Source organism: Podarcis cretensis, assembly GCF_951804945.1.
Source record: "Podarcis cretensis genome assembly, chromosome: 16".
NCBI lineage: Eukaryota > Metazoa > Chordata > Lepidosauria > Squamata > Lacertidae > Podarcis > Podarcis cretensis.
The window spans coordinates 23,006,645-23,033,846 of record NC_137186.1 but is presented as its reverse complement, the minus strand read 5'-3'; the positions used below and the strand labels follow the sequence as shown (position 1 = coordinate 23,033,846).

At 46.7% G+C, this 27,202-nt stretch overlaps 1 protein-coding gene across 2 annotated transcripts in view; it reads left to right on the top strand.

Annotated features, from left to right (window-relative positions):
* Window positions 1-27,202, top strand: part of DTX1 (deltex E3 ubiquitin ligase 1) — a 53,394-nt gene that overhangs the window by 11,949 nt on the left and 14,243 nt on the right. For both annotated transcript variants that reach the window (XM_079956760.1, XM_079956761.1), the window contains exon 3: window positions 18,698-19,379. In XM_079956760.1, the coding sequence (XP_079812886.1) occupies window positions 18,698-19,379 (682 nt within the window). The remainder of the gene's footprint in view (window positions 1-18,697; window positions 19,380-27,202) is intronic.

The window sequence follows — 27,202 nt, the reverse complement described above, 5'->3', positions numbered from 1 at the left end:
CTGGTGGAGGAGGGGGGAAACCAAGCACACCACTTTGAGCTCCTTGGATAAAAAGTGTGATGCAAGCACAACAAAGAACCGAAATTAAAATTTCTTTGTGTCTTAGTGAGCAGCTATCTATCAGATGTCAAGGAGATAAAGAACTACACAACTTTTAGAAGACATCTGAAGGCAGCCCTGTATCAGGAATTTTTTTTAATATTTGATGTTTTCTATATGTTCAAAGAGGCTGGGGCAAGCCAGCCAGATGGGCAGGGTATAAATATGGTTGTTGTTGTTGCTGCTGCTGCTGCTGTTATCCACGCTCACCTAAACACAGTTATCCTTCAAAATTTGCCCTTCTCTGAATTTTGTGGTGAAGTTCTCCAGCCGGATGGTGTTTACCCAAAATGCTATACTGGGGGTGGTAGAAGAATGCATAAAAACAAATACATTGGTGAAAATAGCATATCACATTCGGGGAAAGTGGCTTGCAAATTTGGAAAACATCTTGGAAATGAAGAGAGTTCAAACATGCTCTGATGTTTCTGCCTTTGATTCTGACCTGTTCATCTCCCCGGGGTATCTCAATTACATGGTCTCATTAACATCCTTCCTCCTGAGGCTGCAGGGAGATTCTCCTGGATCTCTGTGTGTTTCCAGCTCTGTCCCTTTCTCTCTGCGGAAGGCTCCGTGCTCCTCCATCCAAGCTTTGAATGGAGGTGCTACGTGAAAATAACAAATAGTAATCCATCAGTCAGGGTGGGCCAGTCTGCTGGGTTAATATGAAGGAGCCAGGAGGGAAGAATTGATGGTGAACGACCCCATCATGAAACAGATGGAGGATCATGAAGATGGGAGACGGCTCTTGCAGGCTTCCCTTTGAGGAATCTATGTGGGTATTCCTCCTGACCCATCAAGGCTAAAGCATGGTGTAGTGGTTAAGAGTGGTAGACTCGTAAACTGGTGAACCGGGTTCGATTCCCCGCTCCTCCACATGCAGCTGCTGGGTGACCTTGGGCTAGTCACACTTCTCCGAAGTCTCTCAGCCCCACTCACCTCACAGAGTGTTTGTTGTGGGGGAGGAAGGGAAAGGAGAATGTTAGCCACTTTGAGACTCCTTAGGGTAGTGATAAGGCGGGATATCAAATCCAAACTACTACTACTACTACCCCTCCTCCTCCTCCTCCTCTTCTTCTTCTTCTTCCTTTGGGAAGCAGAATTGAGAAAGTTACTAGTGGTAAGAACTCCCAACTACCATAGTTGGAAGCACTGTGTCTCTGAATAGCAGTAATCTCAAGTTGGGAAAGTTGGGTGCTGGACTAGGGGAGCCTTAGGCCATCCAGGAGAGCTGCCCTTATGTTCCCATTCATCATTCTCTCCTTAAGGAGCTTTAAAATGGGATTAGACAAAAAAGTGGGTTTCCAGGTGGAAAAATCAAAGTTAGAGACTGAATTGTTGGAACCCAATGTGAAGATATTATCAAGAATGTACAATTTGCTGTTGAAATGGAACACTGAGGAAGAAACGGTAAAACCTGCTATGATAAAATGGGCACAAGACATATCCTATGTTTGCTGACTAGGAGAAGTTGTGGACCACCGGGATTAAATTTACGGCATGTAATGCCTTAAGAGAGAATTTTATGAAAATGATGTATAGGTGGTACATGACCGCAGTCAAGCTTGCAAAAATATATCATTTGCCCGACAATAAATGTTGGAAATGTAAAGAAACAGAAGGTACATTCTTTCACCTTTGGTGGACGTGCCCAAGGATTAAGGCTTTCTGGGAGATGATATATAATGAACTAAAATGATCTTCTGGACCACCACCTCGCAGACGTGGGGATACAGGGCATAGCCCGTAACTGGTTGTGCTCTTTTATCTCTGGTCGGGGACAGAGGGTGGCACTAGGGAGGGAAATGTCGTCGCGCCACTCCTTGGTGTGTGGAGTGCCGCAGGGCGCAATTCTCTCCCTGATGCTTTTTAACATCTTTATGCGCCCCCTTGCCCAGATTATCCGGAGCTTTGGGCTGGGCTGTCACCAATATGCTGATGACACTCAGCTCTATCTGCTGATGGATGGCCACACCGACTCGACCCCGAACACACTGACCAGATGCTTGGAAGCTGTGGCTGGATGGTTTCGTGGGAGCCGATTGAAACTAAATCCTTCGAAGACAGAGGTCCTATGGCTAGGTCGGGATGGCATGGGGATGAGGGACCAACTCCCTTCTCTTGCGGGGGCCCAATTAGTGCCATTGACTTCCGTTAAGAGTTTGGGTGTAATCCTTGACGCCTCCCTTTCCATGGAGGCGCAGGTTACAGCAACAGCCAAGGCGACATTTTTCCACCTTCGCCGCATCAAGCAGTTGGTCCCTTACCTTTCCCGCCCTGACTTGGCCACAGTGATTCATGCGACGGTCATCTCCAGGCTTGACTACTGTAATTCGCTCTACGCGGGGCTGCCCTTGAAGCTGTCCCAGAAACTCCAGCGGGTGCAGAATGCTGCAGCGAGGCTCCTCATGGGGTCTCTGCCATGGGAGCATATTCACCCAGTGCTTTTCAAGCTGCACTGGCTCCCGGTGGAGTACAGGGTCAGATTTAAGGTGCTGCTTTTGACCTTTAAAGCCCTTCACGGCCTAGGACCCTCGTACCTACGGGAGCGCCTCTCCTGGTATGCCCCACGGAGAGCCTCAAGGTCCATAAATAACAACACCCTAGTGGTCCCGGGTTAGATTGGCTTCGACCAGAGCCAGGGCCTTTTCAGCTCTGGCTCTGGCCTGGTGGAACGCTCTGCCTCATGAGACCAGGGCCCTGCAGCATCTGATTTCTTTCCGCAGGGCCTGTAAGACAGAGTTGTTCCGCCTGGCCTTTGGCTTGGAGCCAATTTGATTCCCTCCCTCCCTCTCTTTTTTTTTTCTTTTCCTTCTCCTCCTGCGTTGAGGCTACATTTTAATATTTTAATGTTCCATTATTTTAATGTAGTATTTTATTTTTGTTTTTAAGTTTGTAATCATTCATCTTGTTTTTATTATTGCTTGTAAGCCGCTCTGAGCCCGGCCTTGGCTGGGGAGGGCGGGGTATAAATAAAAAATTATTATTATTATTATTATTATTATTATTATTATTAAAAAAGGTACTTAAGTACACCTTCCCTAAGAAACCAGAGGCCTTTCTTCTGGGCATAGTCAGCCAATTGGTGTTAAAGAAGGATAGAATCTTTTTTAAGTATGCAACAGCAGCAGCAAGAATACTCATCGCAAAGCATTGGAAGACACAAGATCTACCCACTCTGGAAGAATGGCAGATGCAAGTAATGGAATATATGGAGATGGCGGAAATGATTGGCAGAATCCGAGACCAGGGAGAAGAGTTGGTGGAAGAAGATTGGAAGAAATTTAAAATTTACTTATAGAAATATTGTAAAATTTTTGAATGCTAATGGCATTGAAATGAATTGAAGGGGTTCTAGCAACGAGGTTAAAAATAAGATTGGATGGATAATTAGACAAATTAATTGGATATGAATTTGCTGAATAAATTTTTAACAGGGATACAAAAAAGGGAGATGTGAGGAAGTCAAGAAAATAAGTGAATCAAATATGAGAAGTAAAAAGAGGGATTTTTGTGTTTTTTCTTCTATTTAAATGTGTGTGTTTTTTCTTTTTTGAAACTATTTTTTTCTCTTATGTATGATATAATTTTGTATTTTTGTGTACTTGTTTTTCTTTTTTGTTTGTTGTCATCTTTAAAACTTAATAAAAAATTATTTAATAAATAAATAAATAAATAAAATGGGATTAGACAAATTCGCGGAGGATAAGGTGATCAATAGGAGAAAAGTACTCATGGTAAGAGCGTTTCCACCCCCATCGCTCAGCCCAGACCCTGGGGTCCAGCTCTGAGGGCCTTCTGGCTCACTGTGAGAAGTGAAGTTGCAGGGAACCAGGCAGAGGGCCTTCTCGGTGGTGGCACCCGCCCTCTGGAATGCCTTCTCATCCGAAGTCTTCTAAAAGTTGCATCATTATTTATCTCCTTGACATCTGAAGACAGCCCTGTATAGGGAAGCCTTTAATGTGCGATGTTTTGTTACGTTTTTATATCTGTTGGAAGCCGCCCAGAGTGGCTGGGGCAAACCCAGGCAGTTGGGCCGGGGTGCAAATAATAAAATGATGATTGTGGTGATGATGACCAGCTACCATGACTATGTTCTTTTTTCTTCTTCAAATATTATTAGTTTTTGAATTAGATACTCCACACACACATATTGTATTACATTTATACTTACTCTTCAGAGCTGACTTCCCTCCTTCCTTCTTCTGGTTTTTTATATCACATATAATTTTATTGCATTATTTTCTTCCATTTTGTATATTGTTATTCATTTTCCTTATTTGTCCATAGTATATCCATAAACAAATAGGTCCTCATGTTTATACGATTCTTGTTGTCTGTCTATATTCATTTACAACTACTGTTAGTTATATTAGTTTCCTGATACATTTTGCTTCTTATTATTTTCATTATCCATCACTTTTCTTAATCTTTCCTGTTATGAGGTTTATTTCCAATTCTACTGGTTTCACTATTTCATCTTATCTTTCCTATATACAACATAAATTTTTCCCATTCTTTTTGAAATGTTTCCTTGCCCTGTTGTCAAATTTTCCCTGTTAATTTGGCTATTTCCACATATTCCATTAGGGGTGCAGGTGGTGCTGTGGGTTAAACCACAGAGCCTAGGACTTGCCAATCAGAAGGTCGGCAGTTCGAATCCCCGTGACGGGGTGAGCTCCCGTTGCTCGGTCCCTGCTCCTGCCCACCTAGCAGTTCAAAAGCACGTCAAAGTGCAAGTAGATAAATAGGTACCGCTCTGGCGGGAAGGTAAACGGTGTTTCCATGCACTGCTTTGGTTCGCCAGAAGCGGCTTAGTCATGCTGGCCACATGACCCGGAAGCTGTACGCCGGCTCCCTCGGCCAATAAAGCGAGATGAGTGCCACAACCCCAGAGTCGGTCACGACTGGACCTAATGGTTAGGGGTCCCTTTACCTTTACATATTCCATTATCTTCTGTCGCCATTCTTCTACTGTTGGTAATTGCTCCCATGGTTATGTTCTACCTCCCTCGTTGGAGGCATTATGCTTCTGAATACCAGTTGCTGGAGACCACAGGAAGGGGAGAATGGCTGTTGTGCATCATGGACCATGTTTTCAGGCTTTGCAGAAGTATCTGGTTGGCCACTAAGAGAACAGGATCCTAGACTAGATGGACCACTAGCCTGATTCCAGCCAGACTCTTATCTTCTTAAGAACCTGATTTTTCTTCTACCCACCCCTAGCTAATGTCAGGAGTTTGCCATTGGCCTGATCCAGCAGGGCTCTTCTTATAGTCTTTGGTGGGGAAATGGCCAAATTTGTCTAAAGCAGCCTCAAAGAATGGTTGAGTTGGAAGGAACCCTGAGGCTCATCATTCCTACAATGCAGGAATATGCAGGTGTCCCTTCCGGGGATCAAACCTGCAACCTTGGCATTATCAGTGCCCCACTCTAATAAACTGAGCTATACTGTCAGTAGCTGAGGCTCTCCAGATCTTTTGGACTTCAGCTGATGGGAGTTGGATTCCAAAATATTTGGAGGACCCAGCGTGGGAAAGGCTGGTCTAAGACAAGCGTGGGGGACTTGGGGAGCTGCAGATGCTGTTGGACTCCAACTCCCATCAGCACCAGCCAGTATGGCCCAACAGCCAGGGGATGCTGGGAGTTGTAGTCAGGCAACATTAGGAGGGCCACAGGTTCCCCAGTGCTGTTCCAGAAGGAAGGAAATTCTGCTTGAACGGAGCTCCCACACTTGGGCAGTTGGAACTTTTTATTTTTCCATTTTGCTGCAATTTGGAACTTGGCCACTTGTGAAGGAAAAGCAGCCAGCTTTCTTTTCTGATCTGCAGTATTCCTTCCTGGCTCATAACATCTTGGACTGGTTTTAAAATTTGGACAAATGAGTTCACTCTGCTGTTTGGGATGAGGGTAATGCATTTTACGCATCATTTTCAGACGACTGCTGTAATTGTGTTTTTTGTGCGGCTTCTCTTAAAGCATGCAGAGCTGTTGCAAAAGCTTTTGGGCTAGGTGGCCAGGCATGGAAAAAAAGGAGAAATGGTTAAGATGTGAGCAGCAAAATGTAATAAATACATAAATAATATTTAAAAAGCTGTTAGGTTCCTGTAAACTGCAAACCCTAAGCACTATTTAGGATTTAGCATGCAGGGAGTTGGACTAGAACAGGGTTTCCCAAACTTGGGCCTCCAGCTGTTTTTGGACTACAACTCCCATCATCCCAAACTAGCAGGACCAGAGGTCAGGGATGATGGGAATCGTAGTCCCAAAAACAGCTGGAGGCCCAAGTTTGGGAAACCCTGGACTAGACAAAATTCTTCCTATCCAGTGCAGCCAGAGTTGCTTCTGAGGACTGATGTGGAGGTGTGGCTTGGGTGAGTGGGTGTGGCTTGGGTGGGTGTGGCCTGTGGATAGGGTGTGGCCTGGGAAGAGTCTCCAGGGCTGAATATCGAAGCATTCTCTTCCTGCGGGGCTGAAGCTTTAGGTCGGGGGTCACCAAACTTTTTCAGCAGGGTGCTGGTCCACTGTCCCTCAGACCTTGTGGGGGGCCGGACTATATGGGGTGGGGGGGGGAATGAACGAATTCCCATGCCCCACAAATAACCCAGAGATGCATTTTAAATAAAAGCACACATTCTACTCCTGTAAAAACACCTGGCAGGCCCCACAAATAACCCAGAGATGCACTTTAAATAAAAGGACACATTCTACTCATGTAAAAACATGCTGATTCCCGGACTGTCCGCTGCTCGGATTTAGAAGGCGATTGGGCTGGATTCAGCCCCCGGGCCTTAGTTTGCTTATCCATGCTTTAGATCCCTGATCTTGAAGATCCCAGACTGCACAATCCTGTCAATAGAAGCCTCCCAGCTGCCCTTGCAAAACTATGGTTATGTCCACACCAAACCTTTAAAGTTCAAAGCTTCCCCTAAAGAATCCTGGGAACTGTAGTTTGTTATGGGTGCTGGGGACGATAACTCCGGGGGGACTACAGTTCCCAGAATTCTTTGGGGAAAACAGTGTGACTAGATGTGCATTAAGTGCTTGGTGCAGATGTGAAGTTGATGCGGCAATTGCCCTCATCTGCCCTCTTTTTCTCTGCCTTACTAGAGTTTAGCGAGAAATCAATGGGGTTTAAAGTTGGAGAAATGCTCTGGCAGTTTGACAGGGCGTTGTTCAGTGTGCTGAGTTAATATTTTGCCTCTGGGAGGCCCCAAGCATGAAAGCACTCTCACCTCCTGTGGCTTCTAGCAACTGGTATTACTGCCTCCGACGAGGACAGTGGGTTCATTGTGGGACTTACTCCCAGGTAAATGTGCCTCTAATTAGAGCCTTAGCTAAAATCAGCCTCACAAAGGACTGAATGGCAACATCACCGGTAGCATTCTTATCAGCCAGCGTTGTGGTAGTGTTGTGCAGTAGTCAATGCATCAGACTACAACTGCAGAGACCTGGGTTCAGATCCCACCCACCCCCTGCCAGCCACTGGAGAACCTTAGACCAGTTGGTACCTCACAGGGTGGTTGTGGTGATGAAATAAAGGAGCATGCCTTGAACTCCTTGGAGGGGAAAAGGAGAGCGAAAATGTCCAAAGCAAAAAACAGTATTGATCAGGATTTCATAGAATCATAGAATTGGAAGGGACCTTGAGGGTCACCCAGCCCAACCCCCTGAAATGCAGGAATCTCAACTGCGATGAAAGAAAGAAATTCAGAAGTTTGGGGGCTCCCTTCAAAAAAAGAAACCCGAAACTTATTTGGAGCCGTGGGAAGGGGATACGGTGCCCTCCCTCTCCACCAACTTTTAGGACAGGATATTTGAGCTGAGGGCGAGGCTGAGGAGCAGAGAGGCTCTCTGCATGCGGCTGCCGGCACGGCAGGGAACGCATCTGGTGCGAGGAGAGTTGCAAGCGGGCACCTGAGTGCTGCATCGCCTCCGCTGCCAATATTGCAGGGGCTGCTGGCACGCTCCCCCTGAGCTTGGCTGGGAGGCCTGGGTCACCGGAGGAAGCTGCCAAGGGCTTGTTTTCAACCTGATGTTCTTTGGATTCCACCCTGAGCTCAAGTTCCAAAGGGAGATCACAGGATTTTAGAGCCCGAAGGGGGCTGACAAAAGTCACCTAGTCCACCCCCATCCCCACACACCTTGCTCTACGCAGGAACTGCAATGCGGGATGCAGAATTACAACGTCTCCCTGAAAGGAGGTCATCCAGCCTTTGCTCAAAAGGTGTGCAGGGAAGGAGAGCCCCAACACATCCTGAGGCAGGCAGTTCCGCAGTCCAAAAAACGCCCTTTGTCATTAGGAGGTTTTGTCTAATGTTTAGCCAAAATCTCCTTCCCCACAATTTCCATCCCCTTTTGCAGTCCTGCCCTTGAAAGCAACTGGACGAACATGGGAAGAGGCTCACCATCTGCCTCGATACTGTCTGCACCGACTGACAAAAAAGAGGACAACTAAAGATGGGGGCAAAGCGGGGGGGGGGGGGGAGAGAGCAAACTGGCAAAATCATATCTCTCTCCTTGAAATAAGGGTTCTGCACTTGGTTCATTCCTTTATTTCTTTTAGAGCACGAATCTGAGCCATTCTCCCGTTCCCCCACCCCAGAACACCAACAAAGGACTTAAAACAGCTGATTTTGTTTTTTTAAAAAAACCAACAACAAATAAATTTATAAAATAGTTTAAAACGTTGCAGTGAACAAGCGAAGCAGGCCATAACATTAATCTTTTGGGAAAGCTCCTGCAAACGTGCTGAAGAGATTTTGCTAATCCACTGCAGTCTGTGACCTATGCAAATGAATTGTTTGACATAATTTTATTCTGCTTTGCTGATTACGACTAAACACAGAGAGCTATTGAGGACACCAAAGCCCAACCCTCTAGAAATGTGTTAACTTCTATTCATTACATTTATATCCCTTTAAGGAGTTGAAGGTGACATAACATGGTTATTTGCTGGCCACTGCCATATTCATCTTCACAACAACCTTATAGGGTAGGCTAGATGAGTTGTCTTTGGCCTTCAGATGTGGAGCCCACTTTTAACTGAGGGATGTAAGAAGGCAGCAATTTCTCCGAAGACCTGTGCTTGTCAAAATCAGCACTGTTTCCCTTTTGCTGCAATTCACTTTCTGCCAATGACTATACAGTGGTACCTCTGGTTGCGAACGGGATCCATTCCGGAGCCCCGTTCGCAACATGAGCAGAATGCAACCCGCATCTGTTTGTACGCAGGTCGCGATTCGCCACTTCTGCGCATGTGCGTGACGTCATTTTGAGCATCTGCGCATGCGCGAGCGGCGAAACCCGGAAGTAACCCGTTCCGTTACTTCCAGGTCACTGCGGGACATATCCTGAAAGAATGTAACCTGAACTGAACGTAACAAGAGGTATGACTGTTTTGGCTGCTATTTAACATGACCTAAGTAATTCCTTAGGGACGCGGGTGGCGCTGTGGGTAAAACCTCAGCGCCTAGGAATTGCCGATTGCATGATCGGCGGTTCGAATCCCCGCGGCGGGGTGCGCTCCCGCTGCTCGGTCCCAGCACCTGCCAACCTAGCAGTTCGAAAGCACCCCCGGGTGCAAGTAGATAAATAGGGACCGCTTACCAGCGGGAAGGTAAACGGCGTTTCTGTGTGCTGCGCTGGCTCGCCAGATGCAGCTTGTCACGCTGGCCACGTGACCCGGAAGTGTCTGCGGACAGCGCTGGCTCCCGGCCTATAGAGTGAGATGAGCGCACAACCCTAGAGTCTGGCAAGACTGGCCCGTACGGGCAGGGGTACCTTTACCTTTACCTTTAAGTAATTCCTTACATATCTATCGCCACCTGAGCTCATTTCAGTGTAAAGTAACTGCCCAAACAATGTAAAAAGAATGGCATTAATTGTGCATTGTTTGTGGCCTGAAAAACAACAAGAGCCAGCGTTTGTGTAGTGGTTTAGAGTGCTGGATCTGGGAGACCAGGGTTCAATTTATTATTATTATTAGTAGTAGTAGTAGTGTCCCACCTATCTGACTAGGTTGCCCCAGGCACACAACCATGAAATGCTCACTGGGTGTCCTTGGGCCAGTCACGGTCTCTTTCAGGCATACTTTTGCAATCCATAAGGACTAGAAACTTGCTTTTTAAAAAAAAATGAAAGAGAGTGGAGGTATCTGAATTCCATAACTGTTTCTGGCACATTTTCACCCACCGTAACCTTGACTGTAAGCACCTACTTGCTCCAGAATGTGGCCTGAAAGAATTGTCCATGAAAAACCTTGTGATGATGAATAATCTGGTTACAAGGGTCACCTCCAGGCCGAAGCATCCCTCCCGGTGGCCTCGATGCAGCAGTGTTTGCCTCGTAGGCCATCTGGCTTCCCTGGTCTTCCTCCTCCTCCTCTTCCTCCTGAGTAGCGCTATCTCAGCAAAATGCGCTACTGCCTGATTCAATTCCTCCCCTTGTGCTAGGCAGGCTCAGAAGGCAGCTGATTAATTGCCATAATTATGGTAATTATTCGGGCTGGACAAATGGGCAGGGAGAGCTTTTTTGCGGGGATGTGGACACCGAGTTGTGCGGAGGTGGACCAGAGCAATGTTCAGGCCAGGAGGAGGTTGTTTATGTGAGCTGAGCTTTGTGATAACCCGCCCCCCAAGCAATAAGACTGGCGCTTTTTTTGTTGCCAACAGTGTGGGGAAAAGCACCTTTTTCAAATGCCAGCTCGCTGCTTCCATTGTTTAGGGCAAAACAGAGAAGTGGAAGGAGACATTGAGCAAACAAAACTACCAGCAGGCTCCCAGACTTTTACTCTCCACCTCCCCCCCATTTCTCTTTTAATTTGTATGCCCCCTTTCTATATTACTGTACGCAACGTGGTTTGCAGCAGCAAAATATACGTCAAAGCTCACGCAGCTCATAATAATCCGACCCAGTACAAAATGAATAATAATCATAATGAACCGTAGCTTTAAAACAAACAACTTACATCAAATAAAGTAATGAAGATAATGGTACACAATGGAATTAACTCTCGAAATATCAGCATATAAAAATTAATCAGGAATTCACTCTTAACAAGTACAATAAATAGCTACTAAACTGTAATCAGTAAAAATAACAGCAAGTCACAATGCATAAGATGCCACGATACAGTACATGCAAAACCGTGTTAAAGGGTCAGATTGAGAAACAAAGACACACAGCTTATGAAATTATTTATAATTTGCAAATAATTCCACATGCAAAGTAGGCGCTCTGCCACTGAGGTACAGTGGTACCTCGGGTTACATACGCTTCAGGTTACATACGCTTCAGGTTACAGACTCTGCTAACCCAGAAATAGTGCTTCAGGTTAAGAACTTTGCTTCAGGATAGGAACAGAAATGGTGGCACAGCGGCAACAGCAGGAGGCCCCATTAGCTAAAGTGGTGCTTCAGGTTAAGAACAGTTTCAGGTTAAGAACAGACCTCCGGAATGAATTAAGTACTTAACCTGAGGTACCACTGTACAGAACATCTGTTAGGAACATTGAAAACTGCCTTAGTGGTCCTTCCAGCCCAGTATTTCCTGCACTGACTGGCAGCAGCTCTCCAGGGTTTCAGTTAGGGGACATTCACAGCTCTACCTGCATATGGGATTGAACCCAGGACCTTCTGCATGCAAGGCAGATGCTCTATCTCTGAGCAATGGCCTTCCCTTAAGACCTAGGGACATAAGAAGCCACCTTCTAGGCAGTCAAACCCTGGCCCATCTAGCTCAGTATTGTCTACACTGATTGGCAGTGTCTCACCAGGGTTTCAGACAGAGGGTGTTTTCCAGTGACCCTTGTCTCAGTTATAAATTTAAAAATGTGTTATAAAAATGTGGCACCAGAGGGCGCTGCAGAGCAGCGATACATTACCAATGGTAAATTGCATTGAGAACTATGTTTTTATAGCGTTTCTCATCAGTGTAGATCCAGCCTCTATCTGGAGAAGCCAGGGACTTCTTGGATTCAAGCTGATGCTCTGCCCACTGAGCTATGGTGAGAGCAAGATTCTAGTCCTCAGTGTTCTGAATAAAGGGTGAATTAAATAGGAGCATAGGTAAAGGTAAAGGGACCCCTGACCTTTAGGTCCAGTCATGACCGACTCTGGGGTTGCGGCGCTCTTCTCGCTTTATTGGCCGAGGGAGCCCGCATACAGCTTCCGGGTCATGTGGCCAGCATGACTAAGCCGCTTCTGGCGAACCAGAGCAGCGCACGGAAACGCCGTTTACCTTCCCGCCGGAGCAGTACCTATTTATCTACTTGCACTTTGACGTGCTTTCTAACTGCTAGGTTGGCAGGAGCTGGAACCAAGCAATGGGAGCTCACCCCGTTGTGGGGATTCGAACTGCCAACCTTCTGATCGGCAAGTCCTAGGCTCTAGGAAGCTGCATTATTCTGAGTCAGACCTTTGGTCCATCTAGTTCGCTAATCTCTATATTGACTAGCAGCAGCTCTCCAGGGTTTCAGACAATAGTCTTTTCCTAGTCCTACCTGGAGATACTGGGGGTTGAACCTGCAACTGTCTGCATGCATACAGCTCCATATCTGAGCTGTAGCTAACAATGGGTAGATCTGCCCATTTTAGTTTCTCTACTTTTTCTATTCTTCCAATCTTAAATTCCGTTCTCCCCATCAGTTTGTGGCTCCCAATTCCCAGAGTGATTTAACAATGAACCCCTCTTCCCAGAGAACTTTCTAGGTCTGTGAGAGGAATAAGGGACCCCCTAATAAATCTCAGCACCTTTACCAAATTACAGCTCCCAGTATTCTACGGGGGAAGCCATGGCGGGTTAAAGTGGTATCACAGCACTTCAAATGTGTGGTGTGAACATGGCCTAGGTGGGCCCTGAATCAAACTGCTTCTTCTCAGCCTAACCCCCCATCTTTTATCTGCAAATAGGGATAATAAGTCTGTCTTTAAGTCTGAACAAAATGCTTGTTTAACCTGGAGGTAGGCTATCTGAATTGTGCATTGCTTTGTAACAATTTGTTGAGTCTCTGGACCGTAATAAACATTGATTGATTGATTGATTGATTGATTGATTAATAATCACACTGGTCTACCTTGCAGGGTTGTTGAAAATGTTTTTAAGATGCAACACATGCCAATGTGCATCTCAAAGTCCTATATCAATGCTATTAGCGTTCATAGTGATTTATTACATTTGACCACAGAACGGTGGCATTTGCACAAATGCCTCGCCAAAGATTTACTGGTTTTTAAGCAAACTTATTCTCACGGAACGATAGGCTTGGCAGTCGTGAACAGGAAAGGCTCACGGCAGACTTTCTGTTAGCAAGGCCAGTGATGACTCAGACCCAGGTTATGTCAACAACAAAATGAGGCCAGCTAGCAAAAACGAGGCAAACTCAGTTCCATGTGTCAGCAACACCAGTGATTTTGTTTCCTTCACAAGGACTCTGTGGAGGAGGATTGCTTGAGAGCATGTGAGAAAACCGTCCTAGACCCTCCAGATGTCCCGATTTCCCAGGACAGCCCCTGCATTTACAAAAGCCATCGCAGTCAAATCAATCTACCATGCCCTCCAACATTTCTCCAATGAAAATAGGATGTTATAAGAAAAACTGCTCCCTTTTCCTTATGGGGTATTCCGGAGCCCGTATACGAGGCCTTAAGTGGGTTCCCTGTCAGTAGGAGAAAATAACAGAGGCCAACCAGAGTATATTGAGAAGCAAAGCGGCTAGTAAGCCTGATCTTTATTCAAGGAACTGTTGCAACAGGGTCCCCACTCACCACACACAGGAGGGAGGAGAACCGAGAACAATGGTGTGCAAGCCCTTATACAGACTTTTGAAATTGTTCACCCTGTAGCCCAAAACCATCATCTCCAAAACATCATACATACATCACAGAAGGAGGCGGTCTACAGCAGAAATCCTGTCTGCCAGGATACCTGATAATGGTCACTGATTGCATTACCCGGGCAGCCTAGGCATTCTTTTGTGATGGTTAATATTTTAGTTCCTGGGTCCCAGGTCATAGGCTCACCCTATTCATACACAAATACACCCTTAAGACAGGATTTGCAAGCAAAAAGACAATGGGAAGGCTTTCCCCGTTTGCCTCCCTTACTGTAGAGGAATATTTGGGGTCATTGGGAGAGTCAAAATGGCTTCAGGATTGTTCTCCCATGCTATTTCAGTCACATGGTTCATATATTTAGATATGTGTGCATTTATGAGTATTTATCTACTTTTGAGACCTTAACATTCTTATAGAGGGATATTCCCATTCCATAATGATATTTTTTACTATTTATACCCCACACATCTTATTGGGTTGGCCCAGCCACTCTGGGCAGCTTCCAACACATATAAAAACATAATAAAACATTAAACATTTTAAAAAACTTCCCTATACAGGATTGCCTTCAGATGGCTCGGGGATTGGATAACTCCATACCCTCCAACATTTCTCCAATGAAAATATTGTTGTTTAGTCATTTAGTCGTGTCCGACTCTTCGTGACCCCATGGACCAGAGCACGCCAGGCACTTCTGTCTTCCACTGCCTCCCGCAGTTTTGTCAAACTCATGTTCGTAGCTTCAAGAACACTGTCCAACCATCTCGTCCTCTGTCATCCCCTTCTCCTTGTGCCCTCCATCTTTCCCAACATCAGGGTCTTTTCCAGGGAGTCTTCTCTTCTCATGAGGTGGCCAAAGTATTGGAGCCTCAGCTTCAGGATCTGTCCTTCCAGTGAGCACTCAGGGCTGATTTCCTTCAGAATGGAGAGGTTTGATCTTCTTGCAGTCCATGGGACTCTCAAGAGTCTCCTCCAGCACCATAATTCAAAAGCATCAATTCTTCGGCAATCAGCCTTCTTTATGGTCCAGCTCTCACTTCCATACATCACTACTGGGAAAACCATAGATTTAACTATAGGGACATCCTAAGGAAAAGCGGGACATTCCGGAATCAAATCAGAAACCGGGACGGCTTCTCTAAATCAGGGACATCCCTGGAAAATAGGGACACTTGGAGGGTCTGTTTTTCTCCCTCTCTCATAGCCCTAGAACTTCTGGATGTCCAAGGAAGCTGAATGTTGGAAGATTCAGGACTGATAAAACAAAGCCCTTCTTCATGCAACATGTAGTTAAACTATGGAACTCACTTCCACAGGAGGAAGTGATGTCCCCCAACGTGGATGGCTTTAAAAGAAGATTAGACAAATTCAAGGAGGAGATAGGGCTATTCCAGGACCATCCCTGGAAAATAAGGATACTTGGAGGGTATGTAGAAGGCACCTTCCTGCACTCACAAGCCAGGCCAAAAGGGGAGGCAGTGAGGAGGACTTGCTGGTGCCCCTTGCGGCCTGTTCCAGGAAGACACTCGGTGCACCGCTTTTTGCTGGCGGGCGGCTTCCTCTTCAGCAGTGCTGCAAGGCAAGAGCGCCAGGAGCCCTGCCAAGCCGGCCCTCGCTGAAAGCAAACACCACGGAAACCGCTGGCGTACGGCCGTTTAGCTTTATGAGTCTCCGGGGAGGGATGCATAGTTAACGTAACACTTCAAACATAATTATTGATTGCGCACACAGCCTGCTGTTCTGGCTGCAGCATCAGCATGCAGAAGGGAGAGACGAGATAAGCTGGGCAAGGAGGGCTGGCTCTGTATGTGTGTGTGTTTTTGTGTGTGTTGGTGCCCTATTACATGGTGCTTCAGGTTAAGAACCGTTTCAGGTTAAGAACGGACCTCTGGAACGAATTAAGTACTTAACCAGAGGTACCACTGTACTATTACATTTCTAACCCATCTTTTCTCTGAGGAGCTCAAGCTGGCATACCTGGTTCTTGCCACTCAACCATTTTGCCCTCACAACAACCCTGTGAGGTTGGTTAGGCAGATAGATGGTGTCTGACCCAAGTCTCCCAGTGGGCTGAGTGAAGATTTGAACTTGGGTCCTCAACGCTCTAACCACTAGGCCACATAGGCTCTCAGTCACAACTGGAGAGAGCTGCTGTCGCATTCAGGTCCAAGTGCCTGGAAGAAAATGGTCCAGTTATTGCCTCCCATCAATCTGGATCATATTCCTGAAAGAATCCACCTCCCCCCTCCCAGTTGCCCATCACTGTCTCCAGATAGGCCTGTGTCCAGTATATGTGTGCAGGTATAGACTTGCTGATCAGAAGGTTGGTGGTTCGAATCCCCGCAACAGGGTGAGCTCCTGTTGCTCGGTCCCTGCTCCTGCCAACCTAGCAGTTCGAAAGCACCTCAAAGTGCAAGTAGATAAATAGGTACCGCTCTGGCGGGAAGGTAAATGACGTTTCAATGCGCTGCTCTGGTTTGCCAGAAGCGGCTTAGCCATGCTGGCCACATGACCCGGAAGCTGTACGCCGGCTCCCTCGGCCAATAAAGTGAGATGAGCACTACAACCCCAGAGTCAGCTACGACTGGACCTAACAGTCAGGGGTCCCTTTACCTTTACCTTTATATGGCTCATGAAATGGGGCTGCCCAGCACCTTTTCTGAAATCAATTAATCCTGCCATATCTGACCTTTATCTGAACTGCAACTTCCCTTTTCCCAAGCCTGTTAGCTCTGTTCACAGGGTGAAAAGAGGAGAAGGAAAAATTCTTTCCCTAACAGAAAAAGAAAAAACTCCAGCTGTGGCCTCAGATGGAATCTGCTTAGTGGTGTCAGATATAAAACGGAAAAGGGATCAAACGGGGTGTGTGTGTGTGTGTGTGTGTGTGTGTGTGTGTGTGGGAACATCCAGAGAGAAAGCAGAGACTACTCCTGAGTCTGTTGGGTCCATGGAATAGGTGAACAGGAAGGCTCAGACTTGCCCCGGGCTGTCAGGAGGGCTTCCTGATCATCGAGGGGGAAACTGAGCAAGAACAATGGCTGGGCTGGACCGCAGGCTGGGCTGCGGAGCATAATCGTGTGACTAAATGCGGCCCGGTCCAAATTGGCTGAGCAGCTTGTGTTGAGAAGGGAGGACATTTGGGATGGGTGGAACCTGACGCAGCACAATTAGTGCTTGCCTTAGCACCACAGTGCCAGCAACTCTGGGAGTGAGTGATGCAGGTAGCAAAGATATGCCCAGAATGCATTGCCAGAAAACGGGAAGGTGTTAAAAGCAGCCCTAGCAAGACCTCCCTTGCTAGCAAGAAGGGAGGGGGGAAAGGGGGCTGTGGATCTACAATCAATGCAAGGAAATAAGATGAAACTACAGTTGCATACCCTCCAACATTTCTCCCAGGTCAATAGTTTTCAAGCCCCATCATCATGGCCTAGGTAGAGCCATAGATTGGTAGAGGAGCATTTGATTTTCATGCAGAATGTAGGTCTCAGGTTCAACAGGAATCTTAAATCCCCATAGTAATATGGTTCAGCTTGCACCTTTACCAGCTGCTCTGATAAGACAATGCTGTTTCCAAGATGGCTTAAAAAACAAAACAAAACTAGAACCCAAAAAAATCTACCAGTCAGAGTGAAGTGTAAAAGGCAGGTGCACACTCTCCAACATTTCTCTGATGAAAATAGGAATGTTAATAACAATAACAATAACAATAACAATAACAATAACAATAACAATAACAATAACAATAATAATACTTCACCCATCAGATTGGGTTGCTCCAGCCACTCTGGGCAACTTCCAACATATATAAAAACATAATTAAACATTAAACACTGAAAAAACTTTCCTATACAGTATAGGGCTGCCTTCAAATGTCTTCTAAAGGTTGTATAGTTATTTATCTCCTTGGCTCTGGGGCCACATAACTCCATACCCTCCAAAATTTCTCAGGTGAAAATAGGGGCATCCTAAGGAAAAGCAGGACATTCCAGGATCAAATCAGAAACCACGACGGCTTCTGTAAATCCGAGACTCCCCCTGGAAAAATAGAGTAATATTCTTCTTAGTTATATGTTTATGAAAATAAAGTTCCTTGGAATATGAAGAATCTGGACACTGTAGTCTTTACAAAGAAGCTATCAGTCACCTAGGAGTTATTTAGGTTCCTAGCTGTAAGCTACTCTGCTACTTTGCATATCATCAAGATTTATTTTACATACTGTCAAACCTCGGCTCCCAAACGCCTCCGTTTTGGAATGTTTCGGCTCCCAAATGCTGAAAACCTGGAAGTAAATGCTCCAGTTTTCGAACGTTTTTCGGAAGTCAATTGTCCAACACGGCTTCTGCTTGAGTGCAGGAATCTCCTGCAAGCAATTGGAAGCTGTGCCTCGGCTGTCGAACATTTTGGAAGCTGAATGGGCTTCCAGAACGGATTATGTTCGACAACTGAGGTTTGACTGTACAGTGGTATCTGGGGTTAAAGACGCTTCAGGTTACAGACTCCGCTAACCCAGAAATAGTACCTCGGGTTAAGAACTTTGCTTCAGGATGAGAACAGAAATCGCGCGGCGGTGGTGGTGGCGGCATGGAGGCAGTGGGAGACCCCATTAGCTAAAGTGGTACCTCAGGTTAAGAATAGTTTCAGGTTAAGAATGGACCTCCAGAACAAATTAAGTTCTTAACCCGAGGTACCACTGTATACGTAACATGAAACTGCGATTCCCCACCTCTGATCCATCCCTTCTTTCTCCTTTGTTCTCTCCCAGGGACAATGCGCCCAGTGCGAAGGAACTTTTACGACCCCTCCTCTGCCCCCGGCAAGGGGGTTGTGTGGGAATGGGAAAACGACAACAACTCCTGGACTCCGTACGACATGGACATCTGCATCACCATCCAGAACGCGTACGAGAAGCAGCACCCGTGGCTGGACCTGTCCTCACTGGGGTTTTGCTACCTGATCTACTTCAACAGCATGTCTCAGGTGAACCGCCAGACGCAGAGGAAACGCCGTCTAAGGAGGCGCATGGACTTGGCTTATCCTCTCACCATCGGCTCCATCCCCAAGTCCCAATCTTGGCCCGTGGGGACCAATTCTGGGCACCCTTGTTCGTGCCAGCAGTGCCTGTTGGTCAACAGCACCCGGGCAGCCTCCAACGCCATCCTGGCCTCCCAGCGCAGGAAGGTGTATTCCGGGAATGGGAACGGATCGCTGGCCGTCCGGCAGAGCAATACGTTCAACGGAACGGCGATGTGGTCGCTGGGCACGGTGCAAGCCAGCGGGACGGGCAAGATCGAGCAGGTCCGTTCCGGCAACGGGATGCAAGTGGCCACTTTTTCCCGGAGCCAGAGCGCGCCCAGCCACACCCAGCTCCCTGGCCAAAACAACCTGAACCGGCCCGGTACGCAGCGAGTGGCCATCTTGAGTACTCGGGCTTCCATCCCACCAGGGTAAGTAGCTGAAAAGTATTTGCCACTTCCCCCTTTTTATTTTATTTTACCTATAATGAATATTAGGGATGCGGGTGGCACTGTGGGTTAAACCACAGAGCCTAGGACTTGCCGATCAGAAGGTTGGCAGTTCGAATCCCCGCGACGGGGTGACGCGGAAGCTGTACGCCGGCTCCCTCGGCCAATAAAGCGAAGAAGAAAAGCACTGACAGTGTGTGTGTGTGTGTGTGTGTATATGTATTTGCGCGCACACAGACACACACACAAACACAGAGAGAGCATTTTGGATTGCCATTTTTATCCAACGCTATCCCTACTCAGAACCCACTGGAATTAGCAGGCATGTCTAACTTTGGTCCATTCATTTCGTTGGGCTTACTCTGAGTAGGACTAGCACTGGGGTTTTCAGGTTAAAGAGTCAGCCTGTCTATCTATCTGTCTGTCAGAGCCCCACACAATCACCCTCTACTCTCCTCCCCATCTTTGTCCAGCCGGCCAGTGTTGACATAAACAACAAAACAGGGAAGAAGAGGCCTCTGAATAGCAGCCCATCCAAGTCGCGAAAGAGACCGCTGCACATGATTCCTGCGCGGTGGAGTTGGGTGCTCTCTGCCTCCCCTGCTCTGGTGCTCAGGGTGGCAGAAGCTGACGTCGCCCGCGGTTGCCCAGACACCTCGCCTGAGCGGCAGGCGCACCCAGGAGCAATGTGTCAGCTTTGGCCAGAGGAGAGCGGCCTTGTGTTGCCACGGCAACCAGGTGGCAGCTCTGCAGATTCTCTGAGAATAATTGGAGCCTCTGGGGCAGCGCTGGGAAAGGGGTGGGGGGGGGAGGCTCTTTCCTCTCTGCTGCTCCCTCCTGTCATTCCCTTCCTCGCATTTGGTGTCTCTGGCTTTTATTCTCTGCTTCTCTTTCTGCCTAGGAAGACTCAGAGAGGCCACATTCGTACTCTGCACTGGAAGCATCACTTTAAACAGTCATGGCTTCCAAAGGAGTCTGGGAGTCATGGTTTGCTAATCCAGCCAGATGGGCGGGGTATAAATAAATTATTATTATTATTATTATTATTATTATTATTATTATTATTATTGGTGCGGAGAGTTGTGGGGAGACCTCCCCCTCTTTCCCTCACGGAGCTACAATTCCCAGAATGGTTTAAGAATCAGTCCCACTTTCCAAGGAACTCTGGGAATCGTAGCTCTGGGAGGGGAATGGAGGTGTCTCCTAAAAACTCTCAGCAACCTTAGCAAACAACAGCTCCCAGAATTCTGTGAGGGAAACCGTGACTGTTTAAAGTGGTGCTTTATGGCAGCATCCTAGTGTTTAAAAGGTATGGTGTGAATGTGGCATCTGTCTGAACCCTGAATTCTCATGTAACACTTGGTATTTGGGTACAGATATCTTGGGGACAAAATATACCTGAGCTCATTGACCCTTCATGGAGGTCACCTGTGTGTTAAGAATGGCTGTTTTCCCACCATTTTTTTAAAAAAAACTTGAAAATATTTTTTTAAAAATCGATGTCAACGCTGCACTTTAAGGCTGATTAATCTCACCATTTGAAGTCTCTAGGGAAATGAGTCCATTTTTTCCACCTCAAAATGCTCTAAAATAGGGTATCCTATCGCGGTCGATACTGATTTGATGTGTTTCTGCCAGGGGTTAATAAAGACCTCAGGGTCGATAGGGGTCTGGGCCTGAAGAGGCATAGTGTGAAAAAAAATAATTAGGATCAATGAACTTATGAAATCAAAGCCATGGGCATGTACAGAGCGTACTTCCTTTGCCCCTACTTTTTTTTTAACTTTTATGATTCTTAGTCATGTTGATCAATGACAAATAAACCTGATTATACATTTATGTTTCTTATTCCATTTACATTCCTAAGAATCTGGGCTGGTGACAGCTTGGCAAGCTCATTGAAGGGTCAATGGACACAGAAATTTGGGGGAAACCTGCTCTGAAAGACTTCTTTAGTCCTTGGCTAGAGAACATCAGACATTTTTAGCTGGTCCTCTGGACACTCCCCACATGGCTGTGCCACCTCCCTGGCCACAAACTGCCTTCCCAGGCCATATTTCTTACCAGCCCTCCCAGTTTAAGCTTTCCAGGGAGGGGGCCTGAAAGGGCTGCATATCGTGGCCCCCTGCTGGCCCACGAGTCAGTAGCAGAATTAAATGGGCACGTGGGCTACAATCACACCCAGGAACAGCCAACAAAACCATCTGTGTGCTGAGCTGCGGCTGCAGTTTGCATGAGCTTCCTTCCTCCTCATGAGTTTGCATTTTATTTCGTTATTTTTTTTGCTTTTACTGCTGGGGTACAGTAGTTTCTCACACATCAGGGAAGAGAGCCTCCTCACCTGCGGAGTTTGAGATGCCCACGGACAGGTAGGGTGGTCCTGTAAATGGCTGTTCTAGTGAGGGACCAGGCAGGTTAAACTTTATATGTGCTAACCCCCAGGCTGTCAAATGTTAGGGCCGGGGACCTCTGGTTCCTTTCGATGAAAAGAGAATGTTTGGGTTGGGGAATATAAGGAGGCTGCCTTAAACTGAGTCAGACCATTGGTCCATCTTGTCTTAACTGACTGGAAGAGGGTTTCCTGCAGGGAACATTCCCAACCTGCAGATGGCCAGGGGTTGAACCCAGGACCTTCTGCTTAATGCTGAGCTTAATGCTGCATTAATCTGAAGAGATTCATCAAAAATCAGAAAATATATGGAGAATGGAGAATATTTCTGTTCTCATCCTGAAGCAAAGTTCTTAACCTGAAGCACTATTTCTGGGTTAGTGGAGTCTGTAACCTGAAGTGTATGTAACCCAAAGCGTATGTATTTCTCTCCCAGAGAAGCTACTATTTTCAGAGTGGTTTAACAGCCAGCCCCTCTTCCCAGAGAACTCTGGGAATTGTAATTCTGTGAGGTGACCACATAACCTCATGGGGGAGGGGAGGCTCCTACTGCGATTGCAAAGATCAGGGCTGCCCTTCAGATGCTGTGGGACTCCAACCAGTTCCCAACATCCTTGACCATTGACAATGCTGGCTGGCAGGGTCACTGAATTTCCCCACCCAGAAAGAGGGGGGGGGGTAGTACACATCATTTCCTCTTTCTCTGTAATGCCCTGACTTTGTTTGCTCTGCATGAGCTTCTATCCTGCTGATTTGGGAGCAGAAGAGCGGAGTGTCTAACTCCAAGACACAGAAATGCTATACTAGATATACAGCAGGGAGTGGGGAAACAGAAACAGCCCATAATTGTCCTGTTATTATAAACATGTCAACGCATTTGTCAACAACGCTTCAAAATGGAACGTCGGCTCCAGGGCATTGGAAGTGCAGCATGTGCATGACTTTGGTTTCCGAGCGCTTCTGCTTGTGAGTTCAGGGAGGGGCTGTAGCTCAGCAGCTGTGCGCATATCTCAGATTCTGAGCGAAGGAAAGGGCCACCTGAAATATACTCAGAGTCGCAAAGTGATTTCATGCTCTTTATTCAGCTCATAGTGGTGAGGAGGAATGAATGAAAGTCCCCTCAAGGTATCTGCTTTATATACATTATTTACACAATGGGCTGCACATGATTGGCTAATTCCGGAATTCTACTGTAAGCCAATCAGGTTGTGGATTCACTTCTATCTGGAGCATGATTGGGTAGTTCCTGCCAACCAATCATACTGCTGCATTGTTCTAGGACCAATCAGACTGCTGCATTCTGAATCCTATTGTTCTAGGACCAATCAGGCTGCTGCCTTTTGGATCCTATTGTTCTAGGGCCAATCAGACTGCTGCAGTTTGGATCCTATTCAACCCAGTACATAACACCACCCTTCGTGAATGGTACCCTGGAGCACAGGACAAGTTGCTAAGTACCCATGTGGCTTCGAACCAGAAAGTCTGGCCCTCCAGGCCTCTCTGTTTGGCCCTTGTAACTCTTCCCTGGCCACGCCTCCTCTTCCCTGGCCACGCCTCCTCTTCCCTGCTTTGCACTCTGAGCGTTTTGCTCAGAGCTGCAGAAGGAGTCCACAAACTCTAACAATACCTCCTGCATATCTGGATGGAGGATGCAGAGCTGGGGGTGTGAGCATGTGTAGAAACCAGCCTATTGCACAAAGGCAAACTTTGCACCTCTTTTAGCCCTGGCCCTACCCACCACTGGCATGTGGGCCTCAGAAGGCACTCCACCCCTGCCCTAGTGGGAGGGGCTGTTGGCTGGGCGGCTGCTTTGCACGCAGAAGGCCTCAGGTTCAGTCCCTGACAGCTCCAGCTAAAACATTAGAGAGCAGGTCTTAAGAGTACAGTAGCTGGAGAGTAGCTGGCAGTCAGGGAAGGCTGTCCTGTTGCATGCAGATAACCCCTGTCTGAGGCAAAATGAAACTAGTGATTTATTAGAGACATGCCCCAGGAAAGCAAGTGCATCCATAGGTGTCCAAGGAGCCTGTGCTCCAGTAGAGCACTCTGCTGGTGGTATATTCCGATGTGAGCCTTGAAGACTACAGGCAGGGGACATAAATAGCTCTCCTTATAGGATTACCCCAGACAAGGCAACATTCTGGGTCTGGGCTATAAGCTGGCACACATCACGCTACTACGTTTCACCTAAGACTATGCAGCTGACACAAACGAGATACGTAGCAAGAAGTGGAAAGTCACGTAGGACTCATGGCTGCAAATTTCTTCTGAGAAGTTGGAATGTTCATGAACATTCCTTGACCCCCTCAGCCACTGAGCCAGTAGTCTGGTTTCTAAATACTAATAGTTATTAGCAATGCGGCTCTATCTATCTATCTATCTATCATCTATCATCTATCTATCTCTATCTATCTATCTATCTATCTATCTATCTATCTATCTATCAATCATCTATCTATCTATCTATCTATCTATCTATCTATCTATCTATCATCTATCTATCTATCTATCTATCTCTATCTATCCATCTATCTATCTATCTATCATCTATCTATCATCTATCATCATCATCTTCTATCTCTATCATCTATCTATCTATCTATCTATCATCTATCTATCTATCTATCTATCTATCTATCTATCTATCTATCTATCTATCTATCTCTATCATCTATCATCTATCTATCACCATCTTCTATCTCTATCATCTATATCTATCTATCTATCTATCTATCTATCTATCTATCTATCTGTCATCTATCTATCTATCTATCTATCTATCTATCTATCTATCTATCTATCTCTATCAGCCTGTATTTATCTCAGATTTGTATATATGTGGTAAAGCAGACTGCAACTTTTAAAGCAGATATGTAGGGCATGATCTGTTCCCAGTTAAGCACTTCCAAGACCAATTTATTTTGGAGCAGGTGAGACTTACAAGTGCCTAAACCACCGCCACCCCATTCAGATCAGTGGGGCTGGCATGTAGCAGAATTGTTGCCTATAGCCAGAAAAGGCTCCACCTTTTTTGCCGTCTGCTCTCCTAGCTCCACCCACCTGTGAAAAACCACCCCATCCTCGTAATCTCCATCCATTATCAGCGGTTGGCCTCCCCGCTCCACCGCCACCCAGTGGTGCGTTACAAAGCCTTGAAGCCACTGACAGAGGAGCTGCGCTGTTCTGTCACTTTCAGAAGGAGATTATGCTCCTTTCTTAAACCGACTGACCTGCTGGTCTCCTAATCCCAACCTAGAGGGGCCGCCCAGCCTGTTTTCTTTCTCAAAGGGGTGGGGAGACAGCCGTAGGAAGGAGCCATGAAGTCCAAGCTAACAATCAGGTGAGTTTGGATGCAGCGTGTAGATGTGGGTTCAAATCCCGCCATGGCCAATTGCTATTTTTGTGAGGAGTGGCAGAACATCTTTGCATGTAGGAACTCCCAGGTTCAATCTCTGGATAACTTTCCCCCATACATCCCCCCTTGGTAATGACTCTCCTTACCTGGGCACTGCTGAGAGTCCAGCATGCCCCAGACATGCACATAGTCTATACTAAAAACCAAGGTTTTGGGGTTTCAGCTCCAGCCCTCTAGAATCAGTTACTGGGTAAAATTAGACAGAAATCCAGTATAACGATATTTAGGTGCCAACAGAAGATGCTTTTTGTTTAAGAAAGCTTTCCCTGAAGTGAGACAACCCCTAGGAATGGTTCTATTTGTGCTTGTAGGAATGGTTTTAGTTGTTTTTAGAATTCGTTTCCTTTCTCTTTGTGTGTTTTATTTTTGTGTATCACTTCAATGGCCACTGTGAAGCAGTTTACAAATTTGTGAGATAAATAAAATCCTCAGATAGGGCTGGGGAAAGGTAAAAAAAGGGTAAAGGACCCCTGGATGGTTAAGTCCAGTCAAAGGTGACTATGGGGTTGCGGTGCTCATCTCGCTTTCAGGCCGAGGGAGCCAGTGTTTGTCCACAGACAGCTTTCCGGGTCATGTGGCCAGTATGACTAAACTGCTTCTGGCACAACGGGACACCGTGATGGAAGCCAGAGTGCACGGAAACACTGTTTACCTTCCCACCACAGTGGTACCTATTTATCTACTTGCACTGGTGTGCTTTCGAACTGCTAGGTTGGCAGGAGCTGGGACAGAGCAATGGGAGTTGAACCCGTCGTGGGGATTCGAACCGCCGACCTTCTGATTGGCAAGCCCAAGAGGCTCCGTGGTTTAGACCACAGCGCCACCCACGTCCCTACTGCTGGAAGACAGTGTTGAGCAATACTGAGCCAGATCGAAATCAGGATCGAAATCTTGTTGGCCAGCTGAATGCCGGTTATAGCCAAGACAACAAGCGAGCGAACAGGTTGAAGCAAGCAACCAAAGATAGTCAGAACAGCATGGACCAATGGTCTGACTCTGTGCAATAGACTCCTCCTGTGATAGGGGAAGGACTCCAGAACAGTGGTAGAGCATCTGCTTTGCACAGGTTCTGGGTTCAGTCTCCAATGGCATCTCTGGGTATGTGAATGGCTCCTTGTTTGAAATCCTGGTGAGGCGCTGCCATTCGTGTGCTAGATGGGTCAATGGCATGGCTCAATAGACGGCAGCTTCAGAAGACAGGTGAAAGGCAGGTAGAAGCTGGCAGAGGCACCTGTCTTAAACTTCAGTCTGTGTGAGCAGGACTGAGCCAAATGAGCCAATGGTCTGTCCTCTTATGTCCCTCTTTAATGCAGCCATTTTTCAAAGAAGAAGCATAAGGACTAGAATCTTGATGTTTGTTTAGGGGAAGTGTTGTAGCTCAGTAGGAAAGCCTCTGATTTGTAGGCAGGAGATCCCAAATTCAATCCCTGGCATCTCTGGGTAGGACTGGGAGGAATTCCTGCCTGAAACGCTAGAGGGATGCTGTCAGTCAGGAAGGCAAACTAAGGCCCGGGGGCCGGATCCAGCCCAATCGCCTTCTAAATCCAGCCCGTGGACGGTCTGGGAATCAGCGTGTTTTTACATGAGTAGAATGTGCCCTTTTATTTAAAATGCATCTCTGGATTATTTGTGGGGCCTGGCTGGTGTTTCTACATAAGTAGAATGTGTGCTGTTATTTAAAATGCATCTCTGGGTTATTTGTGGGGCATAGGAATTCGTTCATTCCCCCCCCCAAAAAAAATATAGTCTTGCCCCCCACAAGGTCTGAGGGACAGTGGACTGGCCCCCTGCTGAAAAGGTTTGCTGACCCCTGGTGTAGACAATGCTGAGCTAGAGAAACCTCTAATTAAGGCAGCCTTCTGTCATGTTGACAAGGTCTGCCACTGAACAGTCTTCATCCAAATGTTTATTTGCCTCCTCCCACTTCCTTTGCAAGTTTATCACAGCAGGGACATCCCTCTGGATTAACCTTCATGCGGTAATTCTAGAGCACTAAAATTGGTC